Here is an 18,216-nt window from a genome sequence, read left to right as displayed (position 1 = left end):
GTATTAATCAGGGCCGCGGGGGGGGGGGGGGGGTTGGCTTCAGCCCCCCCACATTTTTCCAAAACCGTGTACTAAATAACGTAAAAATGACCATATGATTTGGCTGATAATTTTTTTTTGAGTGATCGAATTCTTTTCAGGTGCTCCCATGCCAAAAAGTACAAAACCATGACATGGATCACAACACCTACATGTATGTAACGAAAATCAAACCCCAGTGGCAACAAAAAAGCGACCGTTCATGAAGGTTGTCGGCACTGAAACGGTTGTTTTCCTCCGACAGTTACCATAGTAACAGTCAGAGTCAAGCACTTCTTAGCCAATGTAGGGCCGTGATATATAGGGGGTAATGGTTTGCAAAAAAGCCGAAAGAAAAAAAACAAAGTTTATGCCCCGAAATGAAGGGGATTTCATTCCAATAGAATTTGAAAATCTCTTAAATGAAGGGATTTCGGTCAGAAAAAAATTGACAATAAAAAAAAAAATTAAAGATGATAATAATGATATTACTCCCAAATAAAAGAGATTTGCCAAGGTCAAATCTCGACATTTTAGCAAACCTCATTTCCTGGCCTATATAGCTGCAGCAGCAGCAGCACCCCAAAAAAATCTTGAAAGCTAGGTTGGCTCACCCCAACACCCTTGCTTTCCAGGGCCGCTTGAGCCAATCAAAATCAATCAAGGCACAGAAATTGTCAGCACTATGATTGCTGACAACTTTTCATGGGAACGCTGCCCCCTCCCCCATGGCCACCCGGCCCCCATCGATATCAAATTACTTTTTATTTGTTTTATTGAATCAACAAAATCATTACAAATATACCAACAATTATGAGTGAAAAAACAATTAATTATAGAGACAAAATCAAACATAAATCAAGAAAAAAGTATGATAAATATTAACATGCATGCAGTTAACCCTTTCTGACATAGAAAATGTATTTTCTCCCCAGATTTTCTCTTTCTTGCCTTGCACACCAAATCATGTTTATGAATTGAAAACATAAGGAAAATAAGTAACTCCCCCCCCAAAAAAAAAAAAAAAAAAATCTAGTACTTGATTCGACTCATAGATCGAGATATATATATCTCATAGAGATATATATCTAGTATACCCAGTTGTTGTGTGTCCGGACAGGTTGTGTGTCCGGACGATCAATTTAGAAAGTCATTTAGAAAAAATTACAAGAGAAGTTTCATCAATTTTTATTACAAAATGTTAGGAAATATTATAGAGAACAAAATAGAGGATGATTACAACTATCGAATTCATATTTTTAGTGCAATCCAAATTAAGACAAAAAAGAAGGCCTCAAAAATATAAACTGTCCGGACACCCGACCCCCCATCCTACGCGCGGCCTATATATCAGCCGGCAGGCTTTGAGCATGCGCAATGGTCGTAGCAACAACTATCAACAACCATGGCTTCATCTGGCGAAAGAATTGGAGAAGAAGGCGCATATTTCCTCGAACGTATCCTTTCATGATTAAATGTGTCAAATTATATTTTCTTTAATAACTCAAAATAAATTTATATCTCTAAAATTTTACCAATTGTGCAATAGAATTGATTAAATAAGTCGTTAACTGGACTCGTAATCACTAAAAATAAATTGAGCCCAGTCCCATGTGTTGAATATTGTGTAACGATGCTGGCAGGTAGCTCCACGGGCGCGGGCCTGAACTGAGTGAATGAAGCTTTGGCTTTTGCAGTTGGCCCAATGCTTGCCTTGAGGGTATCGCAATCTCAAAAGTCAAAATTCTTTTCCGATTGCACTTCCCTGGAAAACCGTTCTGAAAAAGTGTGATCTAACTTTGTGGACAAATGTTATTGTAAAAATTTAAACAAAAACTGAAAAGTCAAACTCTTCTTAACTGTTAAACTAAAGTAATTTAGATATTCATATCACTCAGATTAACAGCGAAATGTTATCTTTCAGTAGGGCCTAGGCATAAATTGACCATGTTTTACTCATATTTTTTATGATATCTGCATTTAAAACAATTTGTGTATGTAATTGAGTTTTATCAGATTTGATTATTTACGTCTGGGACCAACCTTAAACGTCACCATCCCAAAGTAAAGAAGACAGCTGGCAGCCGTCTGTTTCGAGGAGTTTTTTTAACATTATTTTTTTTTTTAAATTTCTCCTCGTGCAACCACCATTAGGGGGTTAACAATGCAAAATCCCCCCCGTCGGGGCTCATCGATTATTGTCTTTATTTCATAAAAATATATTTAAAAAACTTGTCCAAAATAAAGATTATTCCGTTTTGGCCTGAAATGCACCAAAACAGGAAAAAGTAAACTTAAGGGGAAAAACAGTGACTTACTTTGGCTGTCGCGCAACTCCCACTTCCTGGTTTATCCAAACTTAACAGTACATAAACATATGGCCATTGAGTCCCTGTACAGATCGAGTTAAAACTTCGGTCTCTGTATTTGGTGAGTGTAGCCAACAGAGTTCAGCGAAACAACCAACATAACAGAGACCGAAGCTTTTGGTCTACCTAAAGACGTGACTAGGGCTCAAACTGCGAACATCTGCATCAATTTGTAACTTCCCATATACTTTAGATTACATGTCACAAGGATGATTTCCTAATGAATGCTGATCTTATCGTAAATAAATTTACGTTATAGGGTAATTTTAGGTGGCTTTGACTCTGTTGATTAGTTTAACACTACTCTTCATTTGATTTAACAATATTCATGTTGTTGTTATTAATCATATTATTCACAATATTCATCAGATTTTTTGTATTTTTACAATGATGAGAGATATTAAGAGAGCAATAAACAATGTGTTGATAGTTTTTGTATGCAAACATGGCCTAACTTTTGTGTTTATATATAATTCTAAATGATTTAGTAACCTAAAGTGTTTTTTTTCCTTTTTTTACCATATTCCAATCCCATTGAAAGTTTTTTTTTTTTGGGGGGGGATGTAGGTTTTATGTACTCTATTCAGGTATAAAATTAGATATAGGTACATGGTTTGTATTTTCCTTAATTACCAAATCTCCAAGGTGCCACAATTACTGAGGATTCAGATGATGAGTTCCAATATGAAGAGATCCCTATTGATGATGATTTAGTCTCTGGTAAGTTTAAGCAAACAAAATTCATCTAGTATGTCATAAGAAATCAAAGTAATTTTTCTTAATTTCAATTTATATATATATTTTTTGTTCAAAAATTATATCTTTGAGATTGATGGAAATATTATATTTCATAAAAATGTTTGATTCTATACTACAAAGTAAGGGAATGTAAGATTTTCTTAGAAAACAATGGCTCACACGTGAATGCAAAATTTCAGCTTCTGAGAGTTAGCATAACTCATACCTCATTTCAAGTTTTCCTTGAACATGACCAACGGCAATTGCAAAAATAAAAAGATAAAAAAAGTCCAAAATGCATGATTTTAATTGTCTTGAAAATCAAGTAACATTTAAGTGCAACTACTACTACAATGATCACCCAATCTATGTTTAATAAGAACTCAGCAATAATTATGAGGAAAATATTAAGTGTGATTGGTGCCCGAGGAACATTTCCAAAGTAATTACTGTTGATGGCAATTATATTATCAATGATGTTAAAGCTCTGTGCAATTGGGCTCAGATATGAGTTTTAAACCTTTTATTTGAGGGTCCTTTTTTGTGATTAAATATCAGGGGAGCGTTTCATTAACATTTGTCATCCAACAGGTCATTTCTGACAAGTGTCCTTGTATTTATTGGCTGAGAGGCAAAAGTGTCCAACTTTTATTATGGAAACTGTCAAATAAATCAGCTGACTTATTAAATGCTCTCCAGAAAACTTTTTTTCCCCTTCATAAATGGAGAGATCTAGTCGTCATAGCTACCATACATAAATGCAAAGTTGGATAATTTCCTACTTTTACTATGTCTTTTTTTTTTCAGAAATCGATGAGGATCTAAATAATGCTGTGCGTACTATCCAGGAAGCACAAGAAGATCAAGAAGCAGCTGTAAGTTCACGTTTATCTTGGATTATATACTGCTTTATATGTGTACATGATTCTTAAATATATAGTTCACTATTATGCTTATATTGAATGTGAGATGAACTTTTATTGTAGTGTTGAGCTCCTGAAGGCATGTAAGTTGCCTTAAAGTATGTCTATTACCACAAAGCATTTTTTTTCTTGGATGATTTCACAGTTCACCCATGTTCTAATAAGGTTTGAAATCAAATGGAAATTATCTCAACTTTGGAGTCCCTTACTATACCAGATTGCCGTTGAGGTTTAATTGGAAACTAAATGTGTCAATAGATAGATGTGCTACCGAAGTAAATTCTTACAAGTATGCTACTTTGCTTATTACAGTAACATTTAACTCTTTTTACTTTGCTCATGACAAAAACATTTAACCCTTTCCCCTTCCTGTTCCTATTTGTTTGTATGATGATTAGAAGAGAAAGGGAGGTCTCATCCCTCCACCAGTCACCCAGAGGCCAGAAGTCATAGATGACTTTGTCCGAAATTTCCTGGTCAAGATGGGAATGAGTCGTACCTTAGATTGCTTTCAGACGGAATGGTTAGTATTGTAGAAATAAATAACATCAGATTTTTACCACTTACCTGAGATTCTATAATCTACCAATATTTTTTATTATTTGTATTTTAGAAGCATGAAAAAAGGTTGTCAATGCAAAACTGTGTTCCATAGTGAATGTTCATTTACATAATAAACATAGCTTTTAATGAAAATTAAGTGAATTTATTTCTCTATTTGTAATAAAAAACAAGTATATATTTTTTTAAGAATTCAATTGCTGCGGTAAAGAGGGGGATATATAAAGAGAGGGAGGGGGCATTCAGGCAGAAAGAAAGAGACTTACACTATTAAAAAAGCAAGAACTAGCTCTAATTGTATTCTGAATTTATGGATCATGTCTTTATTTGAAGTAACATTATTCTGCTACTAATCCTGCCTTTAGGTATGAGCTCCAGCAGCGTGGTTTGATGAATGAAGAGGATGTTGGAACTGTACCAGATATCTACTGCCGCAATCAACAACTGGATAATCAAGTCAAGATACTACGTACTGATGTGGACAAATTTAGGGATGCTGCCATGTGAGTTGATAATATTTGTTACTGAATTACTGTTATTGAAATTTTTAATTATTTTGTTACTAATATCAATATTTTCAAATGAAAACAATTTCTTTTTCATGTCATCAACTCTTTAATAAGTTTCAAGAAGGTTCTTATTAGATTAATAAATGATCATATATTATGATTGATAATTGTATAATATGAAATTATTATATCTATATAACAATTACTAGTTCTTATGAGATCAATGCAAGTGTAAAATAAATATCCATGCCCTACTCCTTCAATTTGCTTTCACATTTATCATTGGACCCATCACATATCTTCTTTAGAAAACAGTATCAGTTATTTCTTGTGCTCTAGAGCCATCTGTTCCATTTAAATCACGGTTTCAAACGAAGGAGTTGATTTCTGCTTTATAGGAAAGCCAAGGAGACCTATGTGAAGCTACGGAAGGAGAGGGACTTTCATCGCATGCATCACAAGAGGGTTGTCCAAGAAAAGAACAAGTTGATTGATGACATCAAGAGGTCAGTACAAGGCCACCTGACTAGGTCATGTGACATATAAGTTATTGTAAAGATATGTAGTAAAAAAAAGATCTATATATCTGCTTCCACAAACTTTGCCATTTGTTCAATATGCCCTTGAAGATTTTAATGACAATATAAAAATCATTTTTATGGAGCAAGCTTGAAGATTAATAACATATTAACAAGTTAGAAAATATTCAGATTGTACATATAGTACTATCTGAAAAGACAATAAGTTAAATATTTACATTTTCACATTGCAGGCTGAAGCGTCATTATAGTTCATATGAACCAACCTTACAGCAGCTAAAGCAGAAGTATGAGACAGTGATGAAGGAACGTATGTTGGCCAAGCTTGAAAGAGACAGATCTGTCAATCAGGTAACAAATATAATTTTTAAGGGTTTTTGTACCTGGTCTAAAGGCTTCTCACATAGGCTAATACCACATGGACTGAACCCATTCGCTCTATCAATTTGGTCAAATTGCTGTTTGGTCTACACCACCCTTAGTCTAATATCCACTTAGTCTGATTCTCATTTGGTCTAATGCCCAGTTGGCTTATTCTCATTTTGTCTACTGAAAATTTTGTTCATAGACAGCTCATCCAACCATATGAGTTAGTGGTGCTAGGCCAAGTAGGTATAGTCTAACTGGAAATCAAACATAATGGTAAATGGGTTAAATCACAATTAGACCAATTGTTCAATAGTCAAAGTGGTTGTAGACAATTTATTATTAGACCATGTGGGATAAGACGAAATGGAAAGTAGACAAAGCAGATGTAGACCAATCTGCAATTTACCAAAAATTCACATTTTTGTGTGTGTTACTTTGACCAATATCTGAAATTAAAAATTTTCTGCTGCTTTCTGGGAATTACTAAAACCAACAACCATCCAGAAAAATAGGTTCAGCAAGGTGGAATATTTCCACTGGTTGAATTCCTAGAAACCAGCCATTTTTGCAATTTATAAAATAATTTTATGGGTGTTTTGACCGACTGCCAGTTTGTCAATTTTCTCTAATTTGTGGTTTTGTGGTTCAAAACTGTCATTTTGTCATCTTGATTTAGAAATGCTTATAATGGTCATGTCTGTATAATATGTAGGTGTCAGCACTGCAAGCTACCCTGCGTAGCCTGGAGAGTGGTTTGAGAGAGGGCGCTACAAAGGAGATGACGAAGGAAGAGAGACGTCTTATGTTTGCATCAGGTGTGGGTCCGACCCAACAGGCCGTCCATAGGGCACGTGAGATGACAGAGGAACCCTTCAGACCTGACCCTAGTAGTATGGATGTGACTCAACAGACCCTACCAAGACATCCTAAGGTAGGGCTTCGTCACATAAACATAAAGTAATTGTCATCTGTATGTAAAGAATAGCACCTAGAAAGACATTGTTTGATGACCTTTAATAGAAGTATAACAAATGCCGTAGTAAATATGTATATAAACACAATTCCATACATATATCTACACTTAACCTGAGGCCTGTTTCATTAAGCGTTACAGGGATGGTATCTATGTAACTATGATGGTAAACTTGATTATAATTGGCTCCTGAGCCATGTTGCTTTGGTAGTTGTTATGATGGCAGAGTTACTATACAGTAGTTTTAATCTTTATAGAAGGGGCCTGGGCCTACTGTTGAGATTTATTTTGTATCTATAGGGTCCACTTGGTTCTAATAGGCAATGGGTTAGGAATAAGAATGAGAAGAAAAGATGCACAAGGTTTATGATCATGATAAGTTAAGAATAAGGGACTCGGGTATGTTTCCTCTTCCTTGTATACACATTTAAAAAAGTGGAAAAGTAAAAGAAATATAAGTTTGAATAAATTTGCAGCATAAGGTGTTTATGTTAGCTCTATTCATAATATTTAGTTGATATTGTTTATATGTAATGTAGTCTTTGTTTTGTAGCTTCATTGTTTATTCCCTCATTAAAAAAAATTATTAGAATTGTGTATTAAAAATGCATTTATTCATAGACTCATGGAAACCATCTTTGCCTTGAATAGTATATTATATTTTTATTTTTTATTTGGTATTGCCGATCAACTCAGCAGAAAGCTGGAATAAATTCCAATTCTATTTTCGTACTATATCAATAACATGCCCTGATAGATATAAGGTTAGACTATGGTAACGGTGAGGTAATCACTCAGAGAGGGATGGCTTAGAGTCTTTCAGAACATTTATAACAGATTGCAAACAATGCTGGACTAATGATCTAATAGAAAATATTATCAGAAGTCTCCAAGCATTCTACAATATACAAAATACAAAAAAATACTATACTAATTACAGTGTGTATATCAATATTAAGCTCTCAACAAAAATGTAGAGGATTAATAGTTACCCTGACCGTAACAGAACAGCTGTCATGCTATTTGTGTTTCAAGTTATCCTTTCTTCATTTAATTCACGTGGGTTGAGTGCAACAAAATATGAATGAAATTCTTGCCAAATAAATTGATGTTTGTAAGAAGTGTTATAAAGCTATGCTGAATAGAAAAATCAAGAGTGTGTTCGTAATGAAATATGAGATGAATATTATTCTTGAACAATGAATGCTACATTGTTATTGAATGCTACATTGTTATTGTTATGTGAATTAACAAACATCAGGAATGTAAATTTTAAGTAATTTTGGTACGGTATTACTTTGTTGTGATTAATTTTTATGATATGCTGAGTTTAATGATATGACATTTTAAACAAGGCTTAAAATCCTAGATGGATAAAATATCAATCTTTATTGCCATCTTATGTATGTATTTAATAATTGTATCCACTTATATTTGCCTGAGCAAAATCTGCTGACAGCAATATTTACCCAATTTTTTAAACTGTTCAAATGAGCTCTAAGAGTTTTAAGTAAGACTTACATTCTTGCACATATTCAAAGTTAATTTTTTACATTGAATTTGTATACACTTATCTTACATATCTTTTTAGTGTTATAATTCTGTTTTTAATTTAGACACCAACGTGTAACCTGAGATCGCATGTTTTCTTCAACTTTATTTGAATGTTACAATCACAATAACATTTAGAGCTCCTGAAATGAGCCTTCCCATTCTCTGAGTTACACAGAATTTTATCAAGAGCCTATTGACTTAGAAATTTTAAATGGAATTTCATTTTGAATTTCAATTCAATTGATCTGAACTCAAATTTTAGCAGCTAAATGGTCATGTTTATAGTGATCAGCACCCACCCTCTGTCATATTTTTAGTTTAACTGGATTTAGTTGTATAAAGTTTTTCTTTGTTCTATGTCTTCCACTTGTTTATTTACATGATCAAATTACTTTGTTATCATGTTAGTATCTGCCATTTTGTTATTTATTTCATTTTTTTGTATTTTTTTTCTTAGTGTAATGTAATGTAACTTGTTTTATCAACTGAATGTCATTTTAGTTTTACACCTTAAATGTATCTAAACACTTGCACAATGCATGTAGTGTGTTGTCCATCAGAAGACTATCTGTCAGTACTGTTTATTATACTTCATACACATGTCAGTTAATATTTTAAAAATGATCACCTGTTATGTCAGTTTTCCAATTTTTGAAACTCAAATTGAATTGATATATGTATAACCCTTGGTCATAATTTTTGTGTTTGCTTGACTACACACTAAAGCACAAGTTTAGTGGACTACCATTGTTACAAAGTACCAACATTGTTTAGATATATACATTATTGTATGAATGTTTGAATGCTTTCCACATCTCGTTTTATTTATAAATTTATTTTAAGCGTTGTATCTCGTCTCATGCTTAAACGCTGTGTATTTTAAAATTATTTACTATATTTGCATTTTTTCAGGATTCCGAGTTTCCAGTAGATAATGGTGTAAACCCACAGCTTGCTAATGTGAAGGGTCCATCTGCCCATCTGACACGTACTGGTGGGTTTAGACTTACCCATACCTTCCAAGCTCACAGTCTGGCTGTCAGTGGGTATGTGCTTTTTTTATCTTGGGAAGGAGAGGGAGTTGTGGAGGGTATTGTTTTTACTTTACTTCACTACAATTTTTTTTTATGGGGGATTATCAAAACAATTGATATCATAGAACCCCCCCCCCCCTCATAAGAAAAACCTTATTGGTTTTATTTACCTAGCGACCAGAAAATGTTTTCTTTTACTCTCAGCTTTAGTTTTTAACATTATTTCATTACTATCAGTAATAAAACATTTTCAGAACTATAAACTATGTGATTATATTAAAACAAAAGGAGCATTATCAAATAGACAAAGTTTTAAGGAATTGCAACCTTTTCATAAAAGGAAGTCTGGAGATACCTATTCACATACAGAAATATTCATGAAACTCTTTTTAGAAGTGAGTAAAAGAAATGTGTTGTCATGACAAAGGCCATTCTTTATTTTCTGTTTTTGTTTTGGTAATTTTAGGATAGCCCTGCATCCCCGTAAGCAGATCTTAGCGACAGTGAGTGATGATCAGACTTGGAAGATGTGGTCTATTCCTAGCGGTGACATCATCATGACCGGTGAGGGTCATACAGACTGGATTGCAGATTGTGATTTCCATCCAAGGTAAGATAATCGTGTCATAAAAATGAATGCATTAAGATATCAATAGATAAAGAAAATGATCATAAATCAATAGCACATCTAGTGACCACACTTTTTCCAAGCCCAATACAGTAGTACTCATAATTGAATCTCCTTTTAGTGTCATTTATCATGGGGCTCGCTTTTCACAAAATCATGTTCTTTAAAACTGAAGCCCTATTTAACCTTTAGATAATCTACCAGTTTATTGGATTGATATTCAACACGGCTTTATAAATAGGTAGATTTGTGTGACTGAATCTATATTTAGAGTGTGTTGTTTCATGGCAATTTATATCACTTTTGTTTCATGATTCTCTTATACTTAAAATAATAAATTAGAAGAAAATATACAATTGTTCAAATGAACTGACTTCACCATTACTAATGATTCATTAATATTTGAAATAATATATTTTTGAAGTTATTCATTATACATAAGACATTAGTTAGGTTCTTGAAATTTCTGGGAATGCCATTGGGTGTTAATAATAGTAAATGATTTTTATTTTCTAACATCTAGTGGTTCTCAGCTTGTGACAGCTAGCGGTGATGGAACGGTGAAGATCTGGGACTTCTCTAAAGCTGAGTGTGTGCATACGTTCTCAGAACACCAACATGCCGGTGGGTAACAGCATGCATATTTACATTCAGAATACTGGAAGTAATACAAACAAAGGTTAGCGATTAATTGCTAAATGAAAAGACCTATCACGATCGTTGTTGCATGAGCATTTTGCGTAGTAGACTGACTGGGATCCAATCAGAATTGTTCTTTCAAATTAGCGATTAATCGCTAACCTTCGTTTTACGGGGCTCAGGGCACCGTTTTAATAATAATGCCCGGGGGGCCACTTCCATTCACGAGTGGATACCATGCGCGACCATGGGGTCTCGAAAAGCACCCTAAACACGTAATTTCCATATTCTGAAAATGCACCCCTTAACAAGTATTGGCGTGCAAAACCCTACCCTTAACAAGTATTGGAAACAAAACGATACTCTTGGCAAATATTCCCTGAAATGAACCCCTAAACAAGTACAGGAATATTTTATTGTTACGGGTCCTTCTGTCGTCAGCTTTACCTTATTTGGTTTAGAACGACCCCACCTTCTACACCTCGCGCAAATTGGACTCTAAACACGAAGTGTTGGGGCAAAAAGGACATCCTTTATAAAACATTTTAATTTTGTTTTATCATCCCCGCAAATTCGACCCTAAACACGTAATTGTCCTAGCAAAATAGATACACTTTTTTCATTATTTTTGTGTTTTTGACACCCTTATCATAACGTGCCTTATCTTTAAAAAGACATCCTTTTTACGTGTTTTTTGGTCGCGCATGGTATCCACTCGTCAATGTAAGTGGCCCCCCGGGTAATAATGATAACAGCAATTATATAACGGTATATTTACCCAGGGTAGCCACTTTAGTTCTGAAAACTGTTCTCTCAGTGGGCCCTGCTATTATTATTACCCTGACTTTAGCTCGGCTACCTAGGTGCTCAGGCATTCAACAAATTTCTTCCTACTAGGTATCCATTTACATTACATGGGTTGAGTGCAGCACAATGTGGGTAAATTTCTTGCTAAAGGAAAACACACCATGGCTGGGAATCGAACTCACGTCCCTCATATTGAAAGAAGAGATTCATAACCACTAGACCAAGGCACTCCTACTGCCGGAAACGTCAGCTATGGCAATTTCAGTGAAATTTTCCTGTATTTGCTGACAAGCATGGTTCTTTAAACGTTTCTGTAGTATCTGTCAGGTAATGACCACTTGTCAGTGCTGTCATTCTTCATAAAATAGTGTTGAATAGTGGAATATTTTCACAATTTCTGGTGGATGATATGTCACCATGGATATGTTGAAAGATATGATTTTTTTAATATTTGTATTTGCTTATAGGGGGGGGGGCAATTAGAAGAATGGTCTTGAAATATTTGTTTGTATTTTGAATCTTGAAGAAAAAAAAAAGACTTATTAAACAACTATGCAGATCCCCACAGTTATATCTATATTTGCACTTTATCCCCCCCCCAAAAAAAAAAAAAAAAAAAAGTGTTAGCTTCTTGTCTTAGATTTGTAAAACTAAAAAAAATAATAAAATGCATGCATAATTTGATGAAGCCTTATTATTATTTTTTTCTTTCTGCAGTATGGGGTTGTTCATGGCACACATGTGGTGATTTTGTAGCAAGTGCATCCTTGGATAATACCTCGAAGATATGGGATCTCAACAGGTAAAGTTTATGGTCAAATATTTGAAAATTAATTGGAAGTTTCAGAAAAGATCTTGTTACATAATTTGTTGACAGCTAAATATCGATTGATACTCCATCTTGTTTAACATTTTTATTGTTCTATACTAACTTTTCATGTTAATTTTTTTTTGGGGGGGGGATATTAGATCATTTTATACATATTTATAATTTCTTGTCACTACTACTTGATTTGAAACTGCAGTAGGGAACCAGGTTGAATGTTAATAACTCAAATAAACATGAACACAAATAGAATGAGATGCCATGTATCCAGACGCTATTGCCTTTTCTAGTGGGGGGGGGGGGAAGCATAGCATGTTGGCTCAGTGGTAGAGCGTCCGCCTCATGAATGGGAGGTTGTGGGTTCGATCCCCGGGCAATTCATACCAAAGACTTATAAAAATGGGACCTTCTGCCTTCTTGCTTGGCGCTCAGCATTTAAATTGGAGAAGGGTAATAATAACATATTATGTTATGCAGGGCTCGCTGGTAGAGCAGTCTTATGATTGAAGTGGCTACCCTGGGTAAATAAAACATTATTATTATAGTCAAGCAGTTTATAAACAATTTCTAGTTTATTCATATGTAAACTAGTCAAAGTACTCAACATCATTATCTGGTAGCATTGGATGAAGAAGTGTGCCAATGATTTTCCTGGACAGATACAAGTTACCAAAAATCCTCGCATCTGATTGGTGGAGAGCAAATAAGTCACTGCAAATCACTGACAAAAGTTTGTAGGTATAGTCTCTCATGTTACTACTGAAGCCAGTTTTGGTAGGTCTATTGATCCTATTCATTCCTGAATCTCTATTAATTTATCATGTATTGTTTCTACCTATAGCCTTCGTTGTAGATACACACTGCGGGGTCATGCTGATTCAGTCAACTCTGTCATGTTCCTGCCTTACTCTAATAACATCCTGACAGCATCAGCCGATAAGACTGTATCTCTATGGGATGCACGAACGGTGAGGGAATATTAACATTTTCATTTTCTCTCAGAATTAGTTCATTTTGTTGTTTTTTTTTGCTTTTCTTCTTTCTTTTTTTTCTCTTTGTTTGAAATCAAAATCTCTTATCTCTTACCTTTGTCATAAGAGCACTTCATGTTTTTTATTTCAATTCATTTCATCATTTTACAAATAAAGAAATAAAACATTGCCTTAGTTACATATTATCATCAAATGAAAGAGAATTTGAAAAAAAAAGGACAAAAGCCTAGTGAGATACTGAGTTAGGATGCAGTTATTACCCTGGATATTTGAGATGAGCTTATTTTCTCTTGATTTATTTTAGTTTCACCATAACGTGGCAAGTCGGGCATCCATTTATGGATTTGCATAAGTTTTATTCAATTGTAGGTGAAATCCAATACATGTGAAACCCAATTTGATATTGCTAAGCTATCTCTCAAGTGGAGCTAGTGTATGTTTGCTGATTATTATGTAGAGGTGCTGTGGTCTAGTGGATATGTCTTTGAACTATAGAGCACAAGGATCTGGATTCGATCACATCTCGGCACTCATGTCCCATGGCAAGGTGTTACCCTACATTTGCCAAACTCAACCTAGGTGTGGTAATGGATACCCGGTAGGAATTCATTCCTTGAAAGGCTAAGAAGTGCCTCATTGGCAGCTTTGGTTGAACTTGGGTAAGAATGTGCAGCACTAAAACATATAAATGCATATTATATTGTAAATTGCATATCATTATTATGATTATCCACACTGACACAGGGTCTTTGTGGTCAGACTTTCTATGGCCATGTTCACTCCATCAACCATGCCACGTTCAGCCTGCGAGGTGACAGCATTGCTTCCTGTGATTCCTACGGCGTGGTCAGGGTGTGGGACACACGAACGTGTGCATCCATGGTGACCTTTGATGTAGGACCGCACCCGAACAACAGAGCCGCCTTTGACTCCTCCGGCACCGTCCTGGCTGTGGGTAGCAACGATGGAACCGTCAAGATGATGGATCTGACATCTGGCCAGGTAAAGCCATGAACATTTTCATTGATAGCTTACAGTGTTGTGCTCATCGATGCAGGCCTTGGCCCTGAGGACAATTATGTGGCCTTGGCCTCAGATGTTTATTCCTTGTCCTTTGCCTCAATACAGTCTGGCCTTGGATTTTTGGCCTTGTGCACAACACTAATAGCCTTATGCCACTGACATTAAATTTTGAGTGGACCATATCAATTATCATAGAACTCTTTTTTTTGGGGGGGGGGTGGGGTAATAGAAAAATACACTGTGGAACTTATAGGAAAGATGTTTGGAAACATGGTTGCATTATCATAATTGGAATAGTATTTTCCTGCTTAGTTTTTTTTGTGGCAAATATTTACAATATATCAGTATGGCCAAGCAAAGACTGATAATGAATATGAAATAAGCTCATTTTCTATGTGTATTACTTTATTTTGATTACAATTTGATACAATTCCCCCAAACAAATAAACTAAGCTAGAAAAACAAAAAAACAAAGTGTATAAACATCTACAATTCTGTGTAATAAATTTGTTAGGTTGAGAATGAGGTTTGATTACTTTAAAACATGTTTTGTTAGTATTTTCTATTCATTATTTTGTCTTCAAGTTGTTATTGTGTCATTCCTTTGGTTATAAAAAACCCACAAAAGAATCCATCTGTTTCAATGATAATTGATATACATGTATATATCTTTCTTTTAATATATCTGTGTATATTGTCTATCACTGTAACCATTTGTTATGTTCTGTTATATCTTGTAGGTGTCTAGTCTAGCTGGTCATGAGGATGCTGTCCATGCTGTTATGTTTGACAGGGCTGGGGACTTCTTGGTCTCCGGAGGTGCAGATAACACTGTTAGGATCTGGTCCTGAATCAGTCGGTCCCTTTGACACTTAGCCCACCCCCTCATCTCTTGCTCCGTCCAGGCCTACCAATACATCTGTCAAAGTCAAATATAGTCTTTGTATAATGCATCAATGTTTGCTTATATGTTTTAAATAAGATTACATTCTTATACCAAAAATACATCGAGTGAATTCGTATTAAGGTAAATTGTCACTTGGTCTACTCCCATTTTGTCTACATTCTGTTTGGTCTCATCAGACATGGCCTAATCTCAGTTCATCTATAACCAGTTCATGTATCAACCATTTGGTCCAAGTGACATTTATCCCATTCACCAATTTGTCTTATTTTCAATTTTACCCATTTGGTATATTATGTACTTAGTCTATGTGATTAGACAAATTGTTCATGAACCAAATTTTCATTTCAAACAGTGCAGAATGATAACTTGATGAAGTGAAAGTTAGAACATCTGGGACCCGTAACACGAAGATTAGGGATGAATAGCTAATATGAAAGAACACTTCTGATTGGTCCCTGGTCAGTATTTTGAATTAAATGCACGTGTAACATTGATATTGAATAGTCGGTCCATTTAGCGCTTTATCGCTAATATTTGTGTTACAGAGCAAAGGACATTAGATTAAATGATAGACCAAGTGAGGTTTTACCAAACTTCAATTAGAACAAATTGATAGTAGACCAATTGCATACAAACCCTTCATTGGCAAAAAAGGGTTACTTTTACCATTCTAAAATCCAGTTTTTGACACTTGCAAGAAAAATATAGCTATCTGAAGAGCATGCCTGACAGTTTCTGCTAGCAGCTTTGAAGGAAATGAGTTTCTATTCAAATCTTCTTACTCTCTTACTTCAATCAGTCCCTTTCATTTAATTTTTTTTACTGTACATTTTGTAAAATTGTTGATAGATATTATATTACTGATATAATTGAAATTAGCACATTTAGAAAAAAAAAATTAATGCAGAAGTATAAAATTACTATATTTAGAAAGGTATTGAATAACACAATGAATTTTCTGTTAAATATCATTTAAAAGCCTTAAAGACAGTTTCAACTTTGTTTAAAACAATACCATCTGTTTTTGGTGCGAAAGACAATTTGTTCTTCAACTGTTACTTGCAACGAAAATGTGTATACGTCTACAATGAATGTACATGTATAGCAGAATCTTATATGTGTGTAAATTTTCCATATTTCATTATTGTATATACATGTATTTTAACAAATTAAAGAAAAAATATTGACGAGACAAGTTTTCTTTTTGTTAATAATTCTTTGTGTATTATATGTATTATTATATATGCCGGTCTCCATGTAAAAAAAAGAAATTCATCTTTGTAGATCTAACCCCTTTTGCAAAAAAAGGAGATTCAGAGGAGGTGGGCATCCCTAGTCACTTAGTACTACGAACAAATATGTAAATTTGCACATAACTTAAATGTTTCTATTCATTCTGATTAAATTTCAACCATCAAAGCAAAAAATAGTGACCACTTACAGTTATCATCATTGCTTAACTTTTCGATATTTGTTTGCAAAGGGGGATAGCTCCACAAATGTCAATTCTTGGAATTCTTTTTTTTTTTACTCTGAAGACCAACATATTTTTTAAGACTGGGTTTTACATTCATATTGGCAGTGTATCAGAAAAAAATTGGTTGTCATTAATATATTGGATTATAGGAGAAATGTAAAAACAGTGATTTTCTCCGAATGGTCTATTGGATCTAACCCATTTTGCAAATTAGCTATTCATTTATTTAAAAAAAAAATTATTCTTCCGATTAACTGAGCTCAGTCTAGACTTCAAATTAATGGAAGCTTCGATATAATTAATTTTGTTTTCAGCCTCCAACTGATTTTTAAATGTGTTGGAAAATGTTTTAAATAATTTTTTTTTCATTAGCATAAACACACGATCAATCATCATTTTCAATATAAATTCCGAGACTCGCCAAACTTTCAGCATGTATAACGAAGGAACTATTGTCACTGATAGATTGTCCCAGTGGATAATGCACTGCAATATGAAGATAGTGATCGGTTATATCTGAAGGAAACCGAGAATCAGGATGAGGAAGAACTAAGGAAAACATATTTTAATCAAAAGATGTAGCAGAAATGTTCGCAACACGCGTTGTTTAGAAACAAGAGGAAAGCAATTGGCAGCTAAAATGAATTCGAGAAACTGGATACATTGTTATGTTCATTAAACAAGTCTATGTAGAAGCCTCCCATCAAGAAAACCCTTAATACATTTGAAAATTATAGTAAAACATCTGGAGAACTGGATCTAGGGATCTATAAATAATACTGTTATTCTAATTATCGGGAATCACAATTTTAATTGTATTATTACAAACGAATATGTCATCCAAAAGTTAGGGATTTACGGGTGTAGAGAGCACCATTACCACCAACACCTTTTTTTTTTTGCTAATGAACTCATTATCTCTATATGGTGTTGTGGAATTTGTGATCTAGCCAAGTTTCTGTGACGCCAAATTATAAATATTGGTTTGATGGGGGTTTATCTACTAGAGAAAGAAGTCACCAGAATGCTTATTAAAACTTCTTGTACGTTAATGTGCATTAATTGTGTTATGATAAAATAGAAATAAGACTCACGCCCCCCCCCCCCTCCTTCCAAGAAGGGAAAAAGGAAAGTATATGACGCTGTCATCCCCTAGTAGTAAGAACAAATCTAATCCATATAAACCAATTTAAATTTGACAGCATGCGAGTGATATAAGGCCGCAATAAAAAAAATAAAAATAATGAATATTAATTGACAGTTTTCGTAATAAATTCAAAATTTTATGAATTTGCCTAATAGACATTTCGTAGTTACTCCATGGGCAATT

The 18,216-nt window shown here is 34.3% G+C and overlaps 1 protein-coding gene across 1 annotated transcript; it reads left to right on the top strand.

The window, feature by feature from the left end:
• Positions 1 to 1,377: 1,377 nt before the first annotated feature.
• On the top strand, positions 1,378 to 16,604 carry LOC129257612 (sperm-associated antigen 16 protein-like). Its single transcript, XM_054895983.2, has 15 exons — positions 1,378 to 1,475; positions 3,033 to 3,107; positions 3,933 to 4,000; positions 4,447 to 4,571; positions 4,975 to 5,112; positions 5,517 to 5,624; positions 5,891 to 6,008; positions 6,739 to 6,957; positions 9,466 to 9,599; positions 10,054 to 10,197; positions 10,739 to 10,839; positions 12,379 to 12,463; positions 13,329 to 13,455; positions 14,224 to 14,481; positions 15,243 to 16,604. The coding sequence occupies exons 1-15, from the start codon at positions 1,424 to 1,426 to the stop codon at positions 15,351 to 15,353; spliced, it is 1,863 nt and encodes a 620-aa protein (XP_054751958.2). The 5' UTR covers positions 1,378 to 1,423; the 3' UTR covers positions 15,354 to 16,604.
• Positions 16,605 to 18,216: the final 1,612 nt, after the last annotated feature.

The sequence above is a fragment of the Lytechinus pictus genome, chromosome 3 (genome assembly GCF_037042905.1).
Source record: "Lytechinus pictus isolate F3 Inbred chromosome 3, Lp3.0, whole genome shotgun sequence".
Taxonomy (NCBI): Eukaryota; Metazoa; Echinodermata; class Echinoidea; order Temnopleuroida; family Toxopneustidae; genus Lytechinus; species Lytechinus pictus.
This window is presented reverse-complemented; position numbering and strand designations above follow the sequence as displayed.

Coding starts and splice junctions, on each gene's coding strand:
- LOC129257612 (XM_054895983.2), top strand. CDS start 1,424: ATGGCTTCATCTGGCGAAAGAATTGGAGAAGAAGGCGCATATTTCCTC. Junction 1,476..3,032: donor AGGCGCATATTTCCTCGAAC/GTATCCTTTCAT, acceptor CAAATCTCCAAG/GTGCCACAATTACTGAGGAT. Junction 4,572..4,974: donor GATTGCTTTCAGACGGAATG/GTTAGTATTGTA, acceptor TCCTGCCTTTAG/GTATGAGCTCCAGCAGCGTG.